At 50.0% G+C, this 17,445-nt stretch overlaps 1 protein-coding gene across 1 annotated transcript; it reads left to right on the top strand.

Moving 5' to 3' along the window:
* The first annotated feature begins 561 nt into the window (after positions 1-561).
* Positions 562-16,704, top strand: M1AP (meiosis 1 associated protein). Its single transcript, XM_065634632.1, has 9 exons — positions 562-813; positions 2,160-2,327; positions 9,266-9,443; positions 11,531-11,704; positions 13,085-13,235; positions 14,430-14,571; positions 15,113-15,319; positions 16,146-16,301; positions 16,564-16,704. The coding sequence occupies exons 1-9, from the start codon at positions 565-567 to the stop codon at positions 16,702-16,704; spliced, it is 1,566 nt and encodes a 521-aa protein (XP_065490704.1). The 5' UTR covers positions 562-564.
* The last annotated feature ends 741 nt before the right edge of the window (positions 16,705-17,445 follow it).

Raw genomic sequence — 17,445 nt, 5'->3', positions numbered from 1 at the left:
GATGTATAACCAATATTTTCTTGCTGCAACACGCGGCCTTTTTTGGCTGTGACAGCCACCTGTCTCATCGTGGTATGAAGGCATGGGGACCACATTCTGCTCGGGGTGTTTGGGTGCGATCCCTTGGCCGCTGCAGGAGGCCACAGTCCAGCTCTGCACCAGCTGCTGGACATGACGTCTCTGCTCAAGTCACCTGAGCACTGTGAGGGACCGCGCAACGTGCCACGCAGCTCACCCACAGCCCAGGCACGGCCATGCTGCTAACGTTTGAACTGCTCCAGTGCCTCCATACCAGTGTATCTGCCATGTATTTTCTTTAACTGAACCATTCTGGTTTCTGACCGTATGCATTTCCCCTTGTCTTTGTGTGGATTTATCTTAGAGAACGGGCAATGATTGCTTTGGAGAAAGGCCCAGGAGTCTAATCCATCACTGTCTGCTATGCCTCAGGTTGCTTTCAAGTGAATGGGAAAGGGAGAGTCTCACTCATTGCTATTATTTGTTATTTTTTCCTGTTCAGACGCAGGTGGATAACTGGACATCTAATACGCCCATTCAGAAGCCATGAATTCCAGAAAATTACTCTCCGAAACACAGAGAACATTTCCTGCCACTAAAGTACAGTGCCAGCAGCCCTCACGGATCCTCATCGTGGATGTCACGTCACCCTCCTGGGCCAACACGTGTTCTGTGCTGTCGGAAGCTCTGGAGAACACGCTCTGTCTGGCGTGCGCTTTGGCGGGTCCCTGCCGCGTCCCCCTGCTCAGCGTCTACGTGGTGCAGAGCCAGCAGGAGTGTCTGCTGCCCTTCACGGTACGTGCGACATCGCGGCTCTCGGGAGCTGACAAACATCAATGCACTTCATAAAGTTATGACGTACTGCAAGTGCGTATCTAAAGATTAATCAAAGAGCACAGTTTCAGAGACTTCACGGAAGAGGTGAATTTCATGAAAGAAAGATGTTTAAAAGGAATGTAATAATTTTGACCTGTGAAGTTGCTTGTGTGCATGAATTAGGTTTTGTGCAGTTCCCTTCTAAAACATCTGGTGTGCCTCTCCCTTTCACGTGCAACTTTCTGCACTATCTATACTGCTTCCTTGTCAAAATTATCAAATGCAGTTCTACAGCTGTAATCATCTGGATGGTGAAATGGTCTGTATAGCTGTTGATTACACAAATATTACCACTTTGCAAGAGGTTCCAGATATTTAAAGAGAAAGGATCAGAATTCAAAATATTTTTGCCAAATTTGAAAAATATCCTAAAATCATAGAATTACTGAATCATTTAGGTTGGAAAAGACCCTTGAGATCATCAAGTCCATCCATAAACCTAACACTGCCAAGTGTGGCACTAAACCATGTCCCGAACTGCCACATCTACATGTCTTTTAAGTATATAGATCATTTTTCCTTTCTAACACTTGCTCTAGTAGCTCATCATTGAAGCAGGAGGGTCCACAGACCTTCCATCAGTGTTTGCTTTTTTGGTGATCATTACTGTGGTGAATGTCCTAAAAGAGCAGTATAACAGCACAACAAGTGCTCTCCTGGGTCAGATCAACAGACCAACAGCCACTCCAAAGCAAAGGCTGTTTTGGGGAGTGCTGCAGCCCAATCGCTTCTGCAGTTCACTCTCCTCGCACTACCCTGGTTCCACAGCTGGATTGAGAACGGCAGAGGACACACCTGAGGCTGTTCCTCGTGGTATGTGCTCCTGTTCCCCATGGGTCTGTGGAACCCCTTTTTGAGCCTGTTCCCACCATCTGACTCCAAACCCTCCTGAACACAGGTTCCCGTCCCCACCTCCGGAGTACAGGAACACGGGTATGGTGGGGCGGCTGTGGCCCGGGGACATCACACCACCACGGCGCTCCTGTCCGTGTCCCAAGTTCTGCCTCTGTGTCCTGCCAAACTACCACATTCTGGTTCCCAGCAGACAACAGGCTGAAAACCTGCAGAGTGATCGGTGCCTGTTGTGACTGGTGGCTGGTTTCGGCTCATGTCACTGTTCACGGCTGTGTCCTGGCTCCTGCCCCCAGTCCTGCCTCAGTGCTGTGAGCTCGAAAGCCTCCTTCCACATCAAAAAAAAAAAAACCACCGCACATCATCAGCTTGACATGCCCAGTCCTTCAATTTCGTTGCCTACTGTTTTGCAGCCCGTGAGAGAGAGCTTCCCCCGGGTGCAGGCCTGCCTGTCGGAGCTGCGCTCGCTGCCCCGGGAGGGCAGCTTCCCGGCGGGGCCCCGCGGGGCCGCCCGCGCCGCGCAGGACGCGCTGCAGCAGTTCAAGCAGCACAGCCGGCACTCGGCACACGGAGCGCTGGAGGTGAGGGGCTGAGGGCTGGGAGGGGCTGAGGGCTGGGAGGGGTGGCGGCCGCCCTGCCGCTCGTTAGCGCCTCGGCATGGGGGCTGTGCGGTACCCGGGGCCACGGGAGGGACAGTCACTAAGGAAACAAGCTCTCCAAAAACACCACGTGGCCGTGTCCCGGACAGCAAAACCACTGCGAGCACACGTGGCCTGAACCGACTGTAATTCGGAGCCGAAACCAAACGGCAGAAACCAGTGCGGGGGTAGGAGGGAGAAGGGTCGCGTAATTCAGAAACAGTCAGCACTCCGACAGCATTCACCGGAGTTGCATGTGCCAGCTGGGACATCACCGCAGCTCCCTCAGGGAACCCCGCAGAAATAACCGCTTGCCCGGGGGGCTCAGCTGAGGATGTACTGAGAAGAAATAATCACTCACCCGGGAGCAGGGGCGGGCTCAGTCCCGGCGAGTCTCCCCAGACGGTCCCCGGTCTCAGCGCAGGCTCCGCTCACAGCCCTGCAGCGCCCAAACCCCGCTCGGGGGTGCGGCCGAGGACCCGCTTTGCAGCCCGGCCGTGCCCGGCGTGGCCCTGAGGAGCCGGGCCAGCAGGGCTCTGGTTGGCTGAGGCCCCCGTCTGTCAGCCGGCGTCCCGCCCCCCGCCGTGCCGGGCTGTCCCGAGGGGTCACCGTGCCCGGGGCCGGCGCGGGCGCGGGCGGAGGTGGCGTTGGCGGAGGTGGCACTGGCGTTGACCGAGGAGCCCGCGGCGGGGACAGGGACAGCGGGGCACAAAATGCTGAGGAGCCACCAACTGCCCCATCGAGGGGTGTCCCCTAAACGCTCATGGGGACAGGACATTCGAGTTGCTTGTGGAAACTGGCTGACTTTACCGTATAGAAAAATGGATTTAGTTTCCAGGCACTTAAGACTGGATTTTTTTCAGCTTTACTTTCATTACTTTCACAGAAGAACTGTGTCAAAAGAAAAGACATGGATATGGTTTTCCTCTCAGCTTGTGCTTATGGTGTCACTGATGTGACAGGATGTTTGTACAAAGGTCCTTGTTGTGCCTGAAGCCACGTCCATAGTTCATTGAAAGTGAACTCATACAGACAAAAGAAATATATTTCATCTTGAGAGCAGCTGGGATAGCTGCAAAGGACAGAAAAAGCCTACATAACGGGCATTATCTTGGCACATTCCTCTTCAAATCAGTTTCCAGAGTAAAGAGAAAATATGGTCAGTATTTGGAATAACAAGAGGGTTTGTTTATAATTAGTGTTTTTCTTTTCCCAGTGGCAGCTTGGGAGTTCCACAGGGCTCCTACTCTGCAAATTGTAAGAGGTCCCTTACCATACCTCATTGGCATTGGCTGCATGAAATAACCAAAAAGTGTAAAAAGACCATCATAAGAAGGTCAGGAAGCGTCATGTTTGCTCTTGTCATGCATCCCGACGTGGGGTGAGTGGAGAAAGGGTTATCTCTGACACGGTTGTGGCAGACACAGAGAGAATGGGCCAATCCAATTGCTTTGGCTGTGCTCCAGAGAATGAGGGGAGAACTGCGCCTGCTCTAACCCTGATGCACTGGTACTGTATCTCCATCCTGATGCACTCGTACTGTATCTCCATCCTGATGCACTTGTGCTTTATCCCCTCTCCTCACACGTTACAAGGCCCTGGGTAAGGTGCAGCTCCTAATGCATTAAGACCACCCTGTCTCTCACTTCCCACTTCGTGAATCATGCTTTATGAATGTGTATCTCTCATATTCCATCTACCTACACATAGTTTAGGAAAATTCTTTAAAGACAGCCTAAAAGCAAGTCCTACAACTAAATAAGCATTCCTGCATCATGAAGTTATTTCTGTTGATCTCAGCTCTAGGCTGTGTGTTATTCTGTATCCCATGCCACACCAGTTCCCAAACTGCCGTCTAAGGTGGAAGCCCTAGGAGTAAAGTGTTCTGAAATAGCAGGTGTAAACATTGCCTTTCTGCTCAGGCTTGTGGAGTTTTGAGACTGGCTATTGATGATTTGCCTGGAGAAAGCAGAAAGAACAGGAACTGGGGCTGAGTAAGTCTCGTTGGACAGGTCGGTGACGTGAGCCTGGTGGGACAGCCTGCGGTTCGTCTGGGGTTTCGGTGACATGAGCCTCGTAGCACAGCCTGCGGTCCATCTGGGGTTTTGGTACACGTACACACCGGCGTGCTGTCTGCTGGGATTCTCAGGATGGACACGCACACGGCAGGTCTGCCCGGAGCCCCTGCTCTGGTTGCACGGGTGTGTTGTCACCGCTCAGCTTGAGCGGGGGCTCTGACGTGACCCTGTGTACAGTGAACACGCCAGAGAATTCCAGGTATTCAGCAATCTGGCTGTCAGAGATCCAGTGTCCAGAAATCCTGCATGAATAGATCAAGTCCTCACATCCCTTTAGGCAGATTCCAGTAGAAAAGGGGACATATCCAGGGAAAACTGTCCGTACAGCAGCCTGGGACAGGATCTCACAGATCTGGCGCACACCGCTGGCTGTGTTCTCGGCTGGGTGCGGATACTTGTATAAGTGGGAGAGAACTGCTAACAACACATGAGCACATATGTGCGAATGTAGAAAGCAGAGCAAGGGTCACAGAAAGAAGTATTTTTTTAAAGTAGTATCCATTGATGTGAAAGGACAGGCAGTTCTCAAGAGGGAAGGACTCAGGAGTGGTGTTTTCTTCTGGACACGAGGAAACACCAGCTCCAATCTTTCATTTCAGACACCACAGGCTCAGGATCCACCTGGGTTTGGAGCTTTGTCAGTCCTAGAAAGGAATACAGACTCCCAGGAGTGAAATTCCCCCAAGTTCTGCTACTTTATTTAGATCCTTACGCCCTTCCAGACTCATGCTGTCATTAGGCAGACTCTCCCAGCTCTAATTAAGACTCATTTCTAGTGTCTATCCAGGAAACCTCTCTCCTAATTTGCTGCTTCTCTGTGTTTTCTTAGGCCCTTGAGGAATTTTTCCTGACCATTTCAAATGCGGTTTGTGCTTTAACTTCAAAGCCGGGGGTTGGAACAAACAGAGGACACTTTTGAGACAAGACCTTTTTTGACACACAACAAAATCCAGGACATCTTCTAGTATAGTTGAAGGAATGAGATAGCCACATCCAAAATGAAGTTATCCGTGAATATAAGACTCGATGACCTTGAGGGTGTCTTCCGACTGGAATGATTCTGTGATTCTAATATTCTAAGTATGGTTACATGTGAGGTGACAGAAGTGCAAGTGCTTAAGGATGAGTTACAGTTGTATTAGAAGTACCGTTTCTTTAGCATAAGACCACTATTGTTGTCCCAAAAAATCAGAGTTATTTTACCCGGTGTGCAAAAAGCTGAAAACACACAGAGTTGAGATATTTGTTTATTTTGGTTTTGCACAGATGGGTGCTAGGTGGTAAATCCACACAGCTAGTGTGCCTCAGTTTCCAAAACTTCGGGTTTTTATGCATTGGTCTGGATTGAACCCCTCCTTTCTAATATATATGCATTCCTACCTATGTGTTAATTGGCTAAGGGTCTTCTCACCTTCATTTAAAGATGCAGCATCTTAAAAATTCATTGTGCATGTTCAGTGGGTCGGAGTCTCCTCTGGGCCACGGGCGACTTCCAGAGTAGAGGTGTGGGTTTCGTATTATAATTAGATAGTTCTCTTTCAGAACACCAGTCTGTGGAACTGCTGACTTACCAAGTTAGTTTAGGAAAGGATGCTGTGGTTTAAATCCTTTTGACCTTCTACGTCTCATTATAGATATCCTGTTACTCATTATCTTCAGTACATTCCTTGTTGGAGTAAATAATGTCACCATAACTTCTAACCATTAGTCATCACGATGGCCTGCGTTTATAGTACGAGAGCACCACTGGCAATTTGCTTGTGCAAATCAGATGTAGTTTTAGGCAAATGTGCATTTTCCTAACAAACTGCAAAGAGGCAAGAATATTCCTAGCTGAGCAGTAAGCATAGGAGGTGGTTTGTTACAACCTGCAATCATTTAAAACCCAAATATTTGTTAAAAGTATTGAAAGGTATTGAAAACACTTACTCTCTTGAGATCCTGACTTCAGAGAGAAAAACCACCAGCAGCAGCTACAGGGCAGGAAACATGGCCAGTCTGCAATAGATGAAAAGCGTTTTTCAAGTTACCAGTAGCCCATTTTTGTCAGATTAGGAAGTACAATGGCATTAAGGGATTATATCTAGAAACTGTGGTAACATGAAAGGAAGTCACAGCAGCTACCTCAGTTTTTTGTATGCGGTGAAATATTTCTGCTGGTCTCTGAGCAGCACGTACTGGTGTGAGTTAGGCAGTGAAAGGGTAAATTGGAGGTGATGAGCTACAGACGTAATGCAGCGGTGGTTTTGATGAAATAAAGGACCATTAGTGTAGCAAACGCTCTGTCTATAGCTCTGCAAAAGACAATTAAATATGTTTCAGACAGTTCAGCTACCCCTAGCTCACAAACAGTCCCTGTTAGCCATTTGCATTAGTTTTTAAAAGAAGCCCATGATAATTTCTTTATTCCCAGTGACTCAGAGGCAAACCCCTGGGACAAGTTCGGCTGGAGAGGTGAACTTTGTTATGGAAATCAGGCTGGATCTGACACAGCGAGGCTGCCACAGCGGCATCCCCAGGCCCAGCTGGCTGTGAGGCTGGGCACGTATTCCAAGCCACAAATGCAGGCAGAGCGCATGTATAGAACACATACACACATGGCTGGTCACAGTGGTCACAGACACCCAGAGCACTCACAAACACTCGCACGCCAGCGGCCTCAGCCTGCTCTGTTCTCTGGCTTGCCCAGGTGGAGATCCACTAGCAGCAATATATATATATATGTAAGTGTGTCTACATACATCTATCTCCATCCGTACAGTGCGGATTCCCCCCAGCAGCTGGGCTCAGACACCGGCCCGCCCAGCGGCTGCTCCTGGACCCCGGTGTCCCCAGTCGCTGACATCTGGACGCAGGAGCCCCCGGGCAGCTGCGGCACAGACCACGGTGGGGACACATGGACAGAACCAGCCAGGACGCCCCTCGTCCTGCTGACAGCCGGTTGCCCTCTGAGACCCCTCGCTCCCACAGCCTCTCCCTGTTCAAGGCTCGTCGGTTTGATCTTTGCCAACGATCACACACACACTTGCAGCTGCTCCATCTGCTGTGGCTGCGGCACCAAGCCCCACACGTCCCCTCCCCTGGGACAGGTCTGGGAAGGAGCCTGAGGAGCCGATGGACAGATGGTGGCGGGCAGGGCCTGGCCAGGCAGGTGTACTGACCAGCCAGCCGCTTACACAGGACCGGCTCTTTTATCCCCTTACCGCTCTGTTTTCCCACACTTGTTCCTCCCCAAGTCACCGAGCTCCATCCCTTTGCCCACATTTGGTTCGTCTCTTGAACATCCCATGAGAAGCCTTGTGCAACCCCAAACTGCTCTTCCCCACATCCCACAACGTGTCCCACACCCCCAGGCACAGCCCCCTCTCTCAGGCAGAAGGTGCTCGGGGTTTGACTCGTCCCTGCGTGTTCCACACCTGGACAAGGGCTCTCTGGGCACAGCCCGGGCAGCGGCCCCGCGGGGTGTCCCTTCCTCCGAGCCCCTGATTCGGTTCCTGCCCTGACACTGTCCCTGTGCTCTTTCAGGCCTCGGATGGGCTGGGGCAGCCGCCAGGACAGGGCATCGCTTGGGCTCTTCTGCCCATCACTGTGGGTCTGTTCTTCATACGTGTGCAGATCACCTTCCATCATATAACCTAAAGGTTTTAATGAAATTAAGGTCTACTAGTGAAGCAAATGCTTTACCTATGCCTGTTTAAAAAAATAATTGTATCTTTAGATGGTTCTGCTCCCCCCAAACTCAAGAAAGGTTCCTGTTATCTACTTTTGTCAGTTCATAAAGTAGATCAGAACTACTGCTTCATTCCCAGTATCTCATAGATAAACACCAAGGATAGATCTGGATGGAGATGATAGAGTCCCTACCCCCTGCATTCCCCCCAGCTCCCCCAAATCTGTAACCCTTGAACTGTCACTTCTGTTGGCATTTTTTTAATATCTTTTTTATTTTAATATCTTTTTTATTTTAATATCTCTGAACTAATTTGTGAAGGTCTACTGTTAAGCTTCCCCAAATGTTCCCTACAGGACATTTGTTAGCAGCCTTACCTAAAATACACCTTATCCTTTATTTAGAGTTATTAAATCGTCCTTTGGAGCAATGAGCAGATGTGCTGAGAAGACTCAGTACTTCACCGTCACTAAATATCAGGCAAGCTCAGAACTCTTTCACCAAACTACTTGTTCAGGGTAGAAGCTGGTGTCAAACACACCCGACGTTCCTAGAAACTGTCACTGACTGTCAATGAGGAAGAAACTCTTTGCAGTCACTTACTTAGCGTTACATCAAAACTAGGAGGTGGGAATCTACCTACTGTTGCTCTCTTAAGAAGCATCTTTAGGATAGAGGATATGCTTCTTTTTAAAAGGAAAAAAATTCCCACTTAGCCTCCAAGTGAGAAGGCAGAATTTAGTCCCCTTGCTGTGACTGATGCAGCGATGGAAGCGGACCCATCCCTCGGGAGGTCTCGGGCGCAGTCCCTGCTGTGCTCACACCCTCACTGACTCTCAGTGCAAAGCACAGAATATCAGACAGTTGTGGGTTGTTCAGTCTTCTTCAGCAGTGACACAGAACCTGTTGGTGTTCCTACAGTGAACCTCTCAATCAATTTCATATGGCTTAAATATAAGCCCAAGCACAGAAAAGTGTTTTTAAATCTGATTTTGCATAGATGAGGTATTTTAGCGAGATTTCTCTCCTGTCTGCACAGTGGGACCTGCGCTATTCAAGCAGACCAGGCGTCACTGCCCATCAATAGAGGGTTGGGTAGAGGCAGCTCTTACACTCTCCAATTTGTGTTTCAGATCACAATTCTAACGAGCCAGCCCAGCAAAGAAATGGTAAAGCAGCTGGAAAATAAGTTAAAAGACGTGGATCTCATGAGTCTGCGAAGGATACAAGTCATCGAGGTTCTGAAGAGAGACTTTCTGGAGCCCGAGGCCATGGAGCAGTGCGGGCCGGCAGAGGAGCCCGGCGGCTCTGGTGAGTGAAGGCAGACGGTACCCAGGGCCGTCCCGGCTTGGGGCAGCAGGACAGACACCAGCTCCTGCTCCGACATACACCACCATGTGCCGTTCAGTGGCTGTCCTGTCAGTGGGAACAGTGCCTGGAGAACAGCAAAAAGTTGGTACCACAGCACTTCTTTGGGGCTTTATCACATTTGGGCAGGATTAGTGTAGAGACTTCATGCATTACTGCATCTCCTGGTATTACCCAAAATTAATTTCATGTGCAGCACAGCTTTACTGAGGGATTAGAGAGAAAAATGCACAGAGTTTATGGGGTAACGCTCTCAGACACACAAACTGCTGAGCATCCCCCTGGCAATAGCCCTTGGTGAAGGCAGAGGTGACCAGAGGCCCTGAGACAGGCAGCTGGGGAGAGCAGCAGGCGGACGGGCAAAGGGAGGGAAGGAGAAGCAGGCAGACCATTCACAGTTTCCATGATCCTACAGACAGCCCCTCCTGCCCCTCACCGACTCAAGGTCTTGTCCTTTTCAAGATGTTTGGCTCCCAGACAGTTCTCAGCCTCCAGTCCTTTCCCCCAGACTACATTTTGCACAACGCTGGGCAGAGTTACTTGCCCAGACCAAGTCAGGTACTTACCCTGTTGATCAGCTGGTTTTGTCACTGATATTGTTCTTGATTTGCTGCTGCTGGTTTTCTCCATGCTCAGGGCAGCTTTTCTTGAGCTCCTAAGGTTGTGCTTCTCCAGTAATCAGTAACTGTACATCAGTGAGTTATTTGTAGCTCTGCAGCCTCTGTTTTCCCATACAGGTCTACAATTCAAAGGCCTTTACCACTGACACTTAAACTCCCTATCTACAAGACACACCTGGTACCAAGCTCTGGTTCACACAAGTTCTCACAATTACTTGACAACAAGCTTAAAAACCTGAGTCCTGATGCTTTGCAAAGTTAGTGCAAGACCTGTTAGTAGCAATGACAATACTGTTTTGACTGAGTGACAGGACATGTTGGATGTTGCTCCTTACCTGTCTCTGGCTGTTCTTCTTTTCTGGTTGCAGTTCCAAATTTCTGGTCAATTGGCACAGCAGGGGCTTGGGATGTTTAGGGGGATTGCAGATTCCCTGTTGCCCCATCCCTTGGACACCCAGCCACATCCTTCATTAGTGAAAGAGTGAGCACACCCCAGACCATGAATGTTATTTTTCCTGGCCATATCTCTGAAGAATTCCTCCCTTAGTCTGGCAGTTTTCAGCAGTGAGATTTTAAGCTATAGTAATAATAAATTCAGAAACAGCAGTTCCTGTTAGCTGCTGTTTTGAACCTTTTTATTTCAAAGCAGAAGGTGCTGAGCAGGCTCTAGATAAACCTGTCACATGGTGACCAAAAGTCCGATCCTGCAGCGGTTCGGGGGCAGAAGCCTGTACGCTGCAGTGCTGCTAGAACTGCAGCTTTCACGTCTGTATTTCGTTTTACCTGACTTTCAAATCTGATCAGTTATTTCAGCTCTTTCTCGAGGCTGATGGAACGACTGCTGGACAGCAAGAGTTCGCGAAGTTTTCCCCACACGCAGGACAGCACCGAGTGCACCTCACTGCAGACGATGGCTGCAGTCGCCACTGTCCTCGCTGCCTCTGCCTCTGCTCGGGTTGCAGACCAAATCACACACCAGTTGTGTGACCAAGGGCTCAGAGGTGCATCAGCCCTCTTACTGCTGTTAAAAGCTTCCAGCCGTGGAGGGGCCGCCTCCCTCCGTGAGCCGCAGCGGGTGTTCTGGGCTCTGTGTATCTGCTCTCCAGGAATTTTAAGACCCATCACACAATAGAGATGTCGGCATCCCAACCTGTTCTTCCTAAGAATGGACAGCAGTGAATGCAGTGAATTTCTTTTTACAATTGCCATGTATTGTGCCGACTTAAGATGTGTAAGTGGCTACATATTATGGAATCATGGAATGGTTTGGGTTGGAAGGGACCTTAAAGATCATCCAGTCCAGTGAACGCACTTGAGGGAATAAGGAGGTATGGTGCGGTGGAAAATGCAGAAGAATATTCTTTTCTGTGGCTGAAAATATTTGTGCTTCTTCATATTTTTTTCCTGCAGATATTGCAATCCTGGGAATGGACATCGATGTGCAAACCGTAGAGGGCAACGTCATCAGCTTGGAGATGCTGTTTAAAACATGGCTACACGACTACGGCACAGAGAGAGAACATCTCCACCTCCTCCTGCCCTCGGGAGCCTTCAGCCACACCACTGCACCCAAGCCCACCTTAAGTATTGAATTTTCTCTCGCCCTCTGCAGGGAGCTCCTAAATTCCACAGCCTTAAAGATCACCCAGGCCTGTCCTATCGGCACATTCCCTCACACTTAGAGACCCAAGTAGGGTCTCTGGGTGACTTTGACAGCTCTCTGGGGTTCCTGTTGTCTCGAGCTGAGAGGGGCCATTTGCTTAGGATATTTCTAAGTTGCTGCTGATAAATCATTTTCACTCTGCAGCAAAAACATGCCTTGAAGAGTACATGAATTTGCAGCTGCTTGGTCAAAGTAAAAGGGGCTTTACATACTGAGGGCCAAGGACCTTCTGGCTCAGCTCGATAGCCCTAAAATTGTGTTCCTTGTGTTTGATACTAAAAGTCTGTACCAGAGCTGCACTTAAAATAAAGGCTGTCTTACAAAGGGACTTAGTTTGTATTTATATCTATTGATTTAGCACTAAAATAGCTAATGTTCTAGCTGGAGCTGCCAGCAGTTGTAATAGTGCATGGGAAAGTTTATAAGGAATATGTAATTTTTTTTTCCCTTTACTTGTTTGAATCCAAATCCCTAATCCATCCTTGTGTGAGCACTGAAAACAACAGCAGCTCCAGCACACACAGGTGTTTCCTGTAAGGTGTTGTGAACTGTATTGTCACCATTGCACAGCCATGGGAATCTGCACATGCAGTTATTGTAGAATGGTTTGGGTTGAAGGGACCTCAAAGCTCCCCCAGTGCCCCCCCTGCCATGAGCAGGGACATCTGCACCAGCTCAGGTTGCTCAGAGCCCCGTCCAGCCTGGCCTGGGATGTCTCCAGGGATGGGGCACCCACCACCTCTCTGGGTACCTGGGCCAGGCTCTCACCAACCCCACAGGGAAGAATTCCTTCCTGACACCTAATGTAAATCTCCTCTCTTTCAGTGTAAAACTGTTACCCCTTGTCCTGTCACTCCATGACTTCTTACAAGTCCCTCTACAGCTTTCCTGTAGGTCCGTTCAGGTGCTGGAGGCTGCTCTAAGGTCTCCCTGGAGCTTCTCCAGGCTGAACACCCCACAGACACAGACAGAGAAGGTGTCAGGAACCATGTGGCCCTGAACCCCACGTGGCCCTGGGACATGAGCGTCTGTCCCCTCTGCAGCTGCCGCTCATCGCCAAAGCTGGAATCGCCTGCCCAGCTACCGACCAGCCCTTGTTTCATTAACGTTCCGAGCATGCGGCATTTCCTTGTGTGTTAAATGAGGATGGATTGTTGCCTGGTGTCACAGACTGCAGCGTGTTCTTCCCTTAATATTTACTGTTGCTAGAAAACATTGATTTAGTGTTTGTAAGTGCTTTGAGCACGTCATGTTCTAAAAATTGCCATTTCCAGCAGTCTAAACCAATCTCCTTCTCCTAGTGTGCCTGAAGTGCGATTTGCAGGAGAGATTGCTTGACCCAGCTCTACTTTCTGGGGTGGCTGATGGCACCATGAGAGCAGCAGATGTGAATTCCCCCTGCCAGATGGCAGCCTGGCCAGCTACGGTGCTGTATAAACTCCGGGTTGTAAAGTAAGTGTTACGTGCTTTGCACTTGTTAACCGGAAGGCTGAAAGAGCAGCCTTCACTCTTTCTGTGCAGTTTCATGTAGGACCTGGTAACATCACCATAGAGCACTGGAGTACTCAAAGGGCTTGTGAGCAAAATTCTGATGTCAGAGACCCTCACCTGCTGTAACTTAGTGTGGAACAGCACAACCCACACATGCAGACAGGGGTGCAGGGTCAAAAAATGCTGTTACCATGTCACCAGCACTTTGTGAGTGTGACACCATAGATGTTATTCATGCAACAGTTGCTTCTCTCCAGTGTGAAGTTCTGTAGATTGCAGCCATTGCTCCACAGATAATTCTGCTTCTCCCATTACCTAATGAGGCCACAGCAATTAACTTCATGTTAGAGCCTGAGCTAACTAGTTGACTAGTTGTAAAAAAGCAAGCAAAGCCTCGTAGTGCTGTGTGACCACGTAAGAATTTATTCACTTTCCCATCAGCAGTCTATGGCTGGTAAGCACAGAGCATAACAAGAAGAGTGATGCTCTCTAGTGTCTTGTCTGAGGTTTATTTATAGGAAAAAAAAAGTGTAATTTTTGGACTATACAGTCTTTCTCAAAATGATGCTCATCCTGTTGGCAGCTGAAGAGCATTCAGCTAATTGTGCATGAACGGCCCACAGCCCAAGCACTGAACCTACTTACTAATGCCCTGTCACGAAGCAGCAGTGTGCTATGGACAGGCAGCACTGAGCACAGTACTGTTGGTGGGGTTTGTTGGCTCTGCGCGGTAGAGCACCTGTCGGTTTAAGTGACAGATAACCACAATCCAGTAAAAATCACTTAGGCATAGATGTAATTGCCTGGGTGAGTTATTGCCCCAGAGGCCAGATTGACACTCTGCTTTGTGTAAATGCGCAAAGAACCGATTTACTTCTTGGCATGCTCTTGTCAATGCAGATACAAGGGAATCTGGAAATCAGCAAGAAAGCCTCTTTTCACTGCAGTCGGGCTTTTCTGCAAGGTTTCATAGTGACAGGCCACAGCAATGCAGACATGAAGTGCTGTAGCAGCATTGCAGCTGGCACGGCCACAGCCCCTCGAGCTGGTGATTCTGGGAGAGCCCTCGCGGGTTCCTGCTGGCTGCGCATCGCTAACGTGAGCTGCGTATTTGCTGACTGTATTAGCTCGCTAACCTAAGCTGTGTATTTGCAGGGCTCTGAAGGCTGAAGGCGTCTGCGAGTCTGTGCTCTACGGGCTGCCCTTCCTCATCAGGCCCACAAGCTGCTGGCAGCTGGACTGGGATGAACTGGAGATCAACCAGCACAGCTTCCATGCTCTGTGTCACAGTCTTCTGGTGAGTGTGCAAAAGTTGCAGCCTCATGGGAGGGATTGCCACAGAAAGGAATAGTGAGACCTGTGCAGCCTGCACCAGAAAATGTTTCAAAAGCTGCAGCTTCATCTCATGGGCCAGAGTTTGGCTTGTAAATCCTCCCAGCCAATGCATCCTCTGGAAAGAAGCTACAGCACATCAAACCTTAGAGAAGACTCCCTGGCCTATCAGAAATCCAGTGTTTGCAGGTATGGGGTGCAAAAGTCAGGGTTGGAGTTAGACATGCATCTCTAACTGTGAAAATAATTCACCAAGGCTTGGGATGTGGAGGACTTTCCATTACTGACACGTCATAAAGCCAAATTGGATGTTTTTCTTAAGAATTGACTTGCATTCAGTTAAAGCCCCAAACATCATACTATCCTCAACTGTAATGCAGAATAGCATTCTTATTCTGATGTGTGTGACTGTTTCTGCTCCTGAATCCAGCAGCCTCTGCAGTGAAAGTGCTGGAAGAAGCAGCTATTGCCTGTTGTTAACATCGGGTTTGTTTTTTGCTGTTTAGAAAAGGAAGTGGATGCTTTTGGCCAAACGCGAGCCACAGAACACTAGTCCAAACTGGAATAGTGTGGTGGATTCCTACTACATCATTGTCCCTTCCAACTCTGCCACTCTCCTTCTCAAAGCTGTCGCCATCAGAGAGCTCTTGCTGCCGTCGACCTTCCCAGCCCTCGTGACTGAGCATCCCGAGCAAGTGCATGGCCCTGTGGAGGTGAGTGACCGGCAGCCCCACGCAAACAGCCAGGAAAGGATCCCAGTTGTACAAGCAGGGACCAGAGTAACCATCGGCCTTCATGCGCGGGATACACAGCTGCTGCTGAAGGTGTATCTATCTCCCTCATTGCTGGGGAACACAGATCTCCTCAGGCTGCAGAGAGATGCTTTAGGCATCAATACATAAAGTGTCTCTGTTTCTTCCAATAGATTCAGGCTTCTCATTTCCTGTTGTGCATCCATATGTTCTTCTCCTGAGTTCTCTGCTTCAGGTGATGCCAGGAAGGGCAGAGCCTTCACTATCGATCTCAGCAGATGAGCAGAGGAGGAAATGGCTGTGAAAATGTCTAGTGACAGCAGGAATATGATGTAGCACTCCAAACCTTCTTCCCAGCAGTCAATGTGTCCTGCAGCTTTCTTCATGGACAGCAAATGCCTGTCCTTTGGAGCAGTGTTGCATGTCTGTTGTGGGAAAAGCTGCCAGAAAGCTGAGGGTGACGGTGCGCAGAAAGGGCACTCCAGCTCCTTGGCTGATTCTGGGCATGGGGGAAGGTAGGACTGCACCTTCCAAGGGAATGCTTAAATCCATTAAGATGTGGTTGCAGCCACCTCTTGTTCTATACGCAGCTAACAGTGCTCCTTGTGGGCAGCAGCACAGCCAAAGATCCCTTCTCCCATGGCTGCAGGGTGGCACAGAGTGACAGTAACATTCACACCTGCAAAAACAGCCCTTGATAGTAAAACCAACAAAAAACCCAAGCAAACCCCACAGCCTCTACCTCTCAGATCTTGTAGCCACTGAGTTCTTTCTTCTGTCTGAGCAGAGTGCCCTGAACAGCTTGGAAGTGGAAGTTGCTTATAACCCCCTGCACCTCAAAAGCAACCTCTACAAATACTTGAAGAGTGTGTTGTACAAACCTCTGCAGAGGCAGCAGGCCCAGCCCAGGGACCAGCGACCGGAGCGGCATCAGCCCAAGCAGGTACGTCTCTTGGCTCTGCCCACACCTGCTGCCTGTGAAGGGCCGAGGGCAGCTCCCCGGCCCCCGGTGGCACAGGGACAGCAGCACGTGGCGGGGGCAACATCCACGTGCAGCTGGCAGAGCAGAGGGATGGCTGTAGCATGAGCTCACACAGCTGAAAAGGGGGATGCTGAGCGGCTGGCACACGCAGACACAACTGGACAGTGGACAAAGCAGTGCCTCCTGTCACAAGGTGCATTCACGGTCTGTCGCTGTGTTGCAGCATCAGAGCAGAGCCAAAGCCACGGTGGCACCTCTTCTGATGGCTCCTCCTCCTCTCCAAGCGTTCAGACCAGCAGCAGCCCGGAGAGATTCCTGTGAGCGCTCCCTGTTGCCCAAAGAGGACGATGAGTTCCTGCAGTGAACCCGGCACTGCTGAGCCTGCCCACGTGCAGTCAGGGCTCGGCTTCTTCCTCGGCCACCAAGCCTTGCGCACCGGGCCAGCAGCAGTCAGGCAAGACACGGAGCTTGGCCTTGGTCAGACAAATACTTCCGATCGTTTGTTCCTCCTTGTTGTTTTATGGTTCTGTTGGTCACCAGGTCAGTCTGCAGCACACCTGCTGCTCTGGGGCCCTCTGTCCAGACATTCAGCTCCCCCTGCAGCACCCCATGTTTTCCACTCTCATCAGCACATCACCAGCACACCTCATGTTTCGGTTTCTGAGACTCGGTTAGTACAGGCCACAAACCACAGATTGCCGTCAGCGGGTGCAGAAAAGCTGCAAGGCAGGCGCTGAGGAAGTCAGACAGCTAACGTGGGTGGTAACGCCAGCTGCTCTCACCCTGCAGGAACAGGTTCAGCGGGGTATTTGAACAGGCATAAAACAGGGTTTTTGAATTTAATCTTAAAGCCCAGAAGCCAAGAGCAGCACTACCCATGATGACGCTGGTCTGCTTGCTCCCATAGCTGGTGTCACCATCCAACTCCCCAGCTCATGAAGGGGCTGTGGCAGGTGCCACGCCAGCCGTACCACCTGCTGGCTCCTGCGCGGTGCCAGCTCAGAGCTGTGGCACAGCACTGCTCTCCTCCCTGTGGCACATCAGCATCCATGGGGCTGTTCTGGAAGCCAGCACAGTGAGTGTTTTCTCTCCAGAGCTCCTGCCC

The sequence above is a fragment of the Caloenas nicobarica genome, chromosome 4, assembly GCF_036013445.1.
Source record: "Caloenas nicobarica isolate bCalNic1 chromosome 4, bCalNic1.hap1, whole genome shotgun sequence".
NCBI lineage: Eukaryota > Metazoa > Chordata > Aves > Columbiformes > Columbidae > Caloenas > Caloenas nicobarica.
Note: the sequence above shows the minus strand (reverse complement) of the source record. Positions and strands in the feature narration are given on the sequence as shown.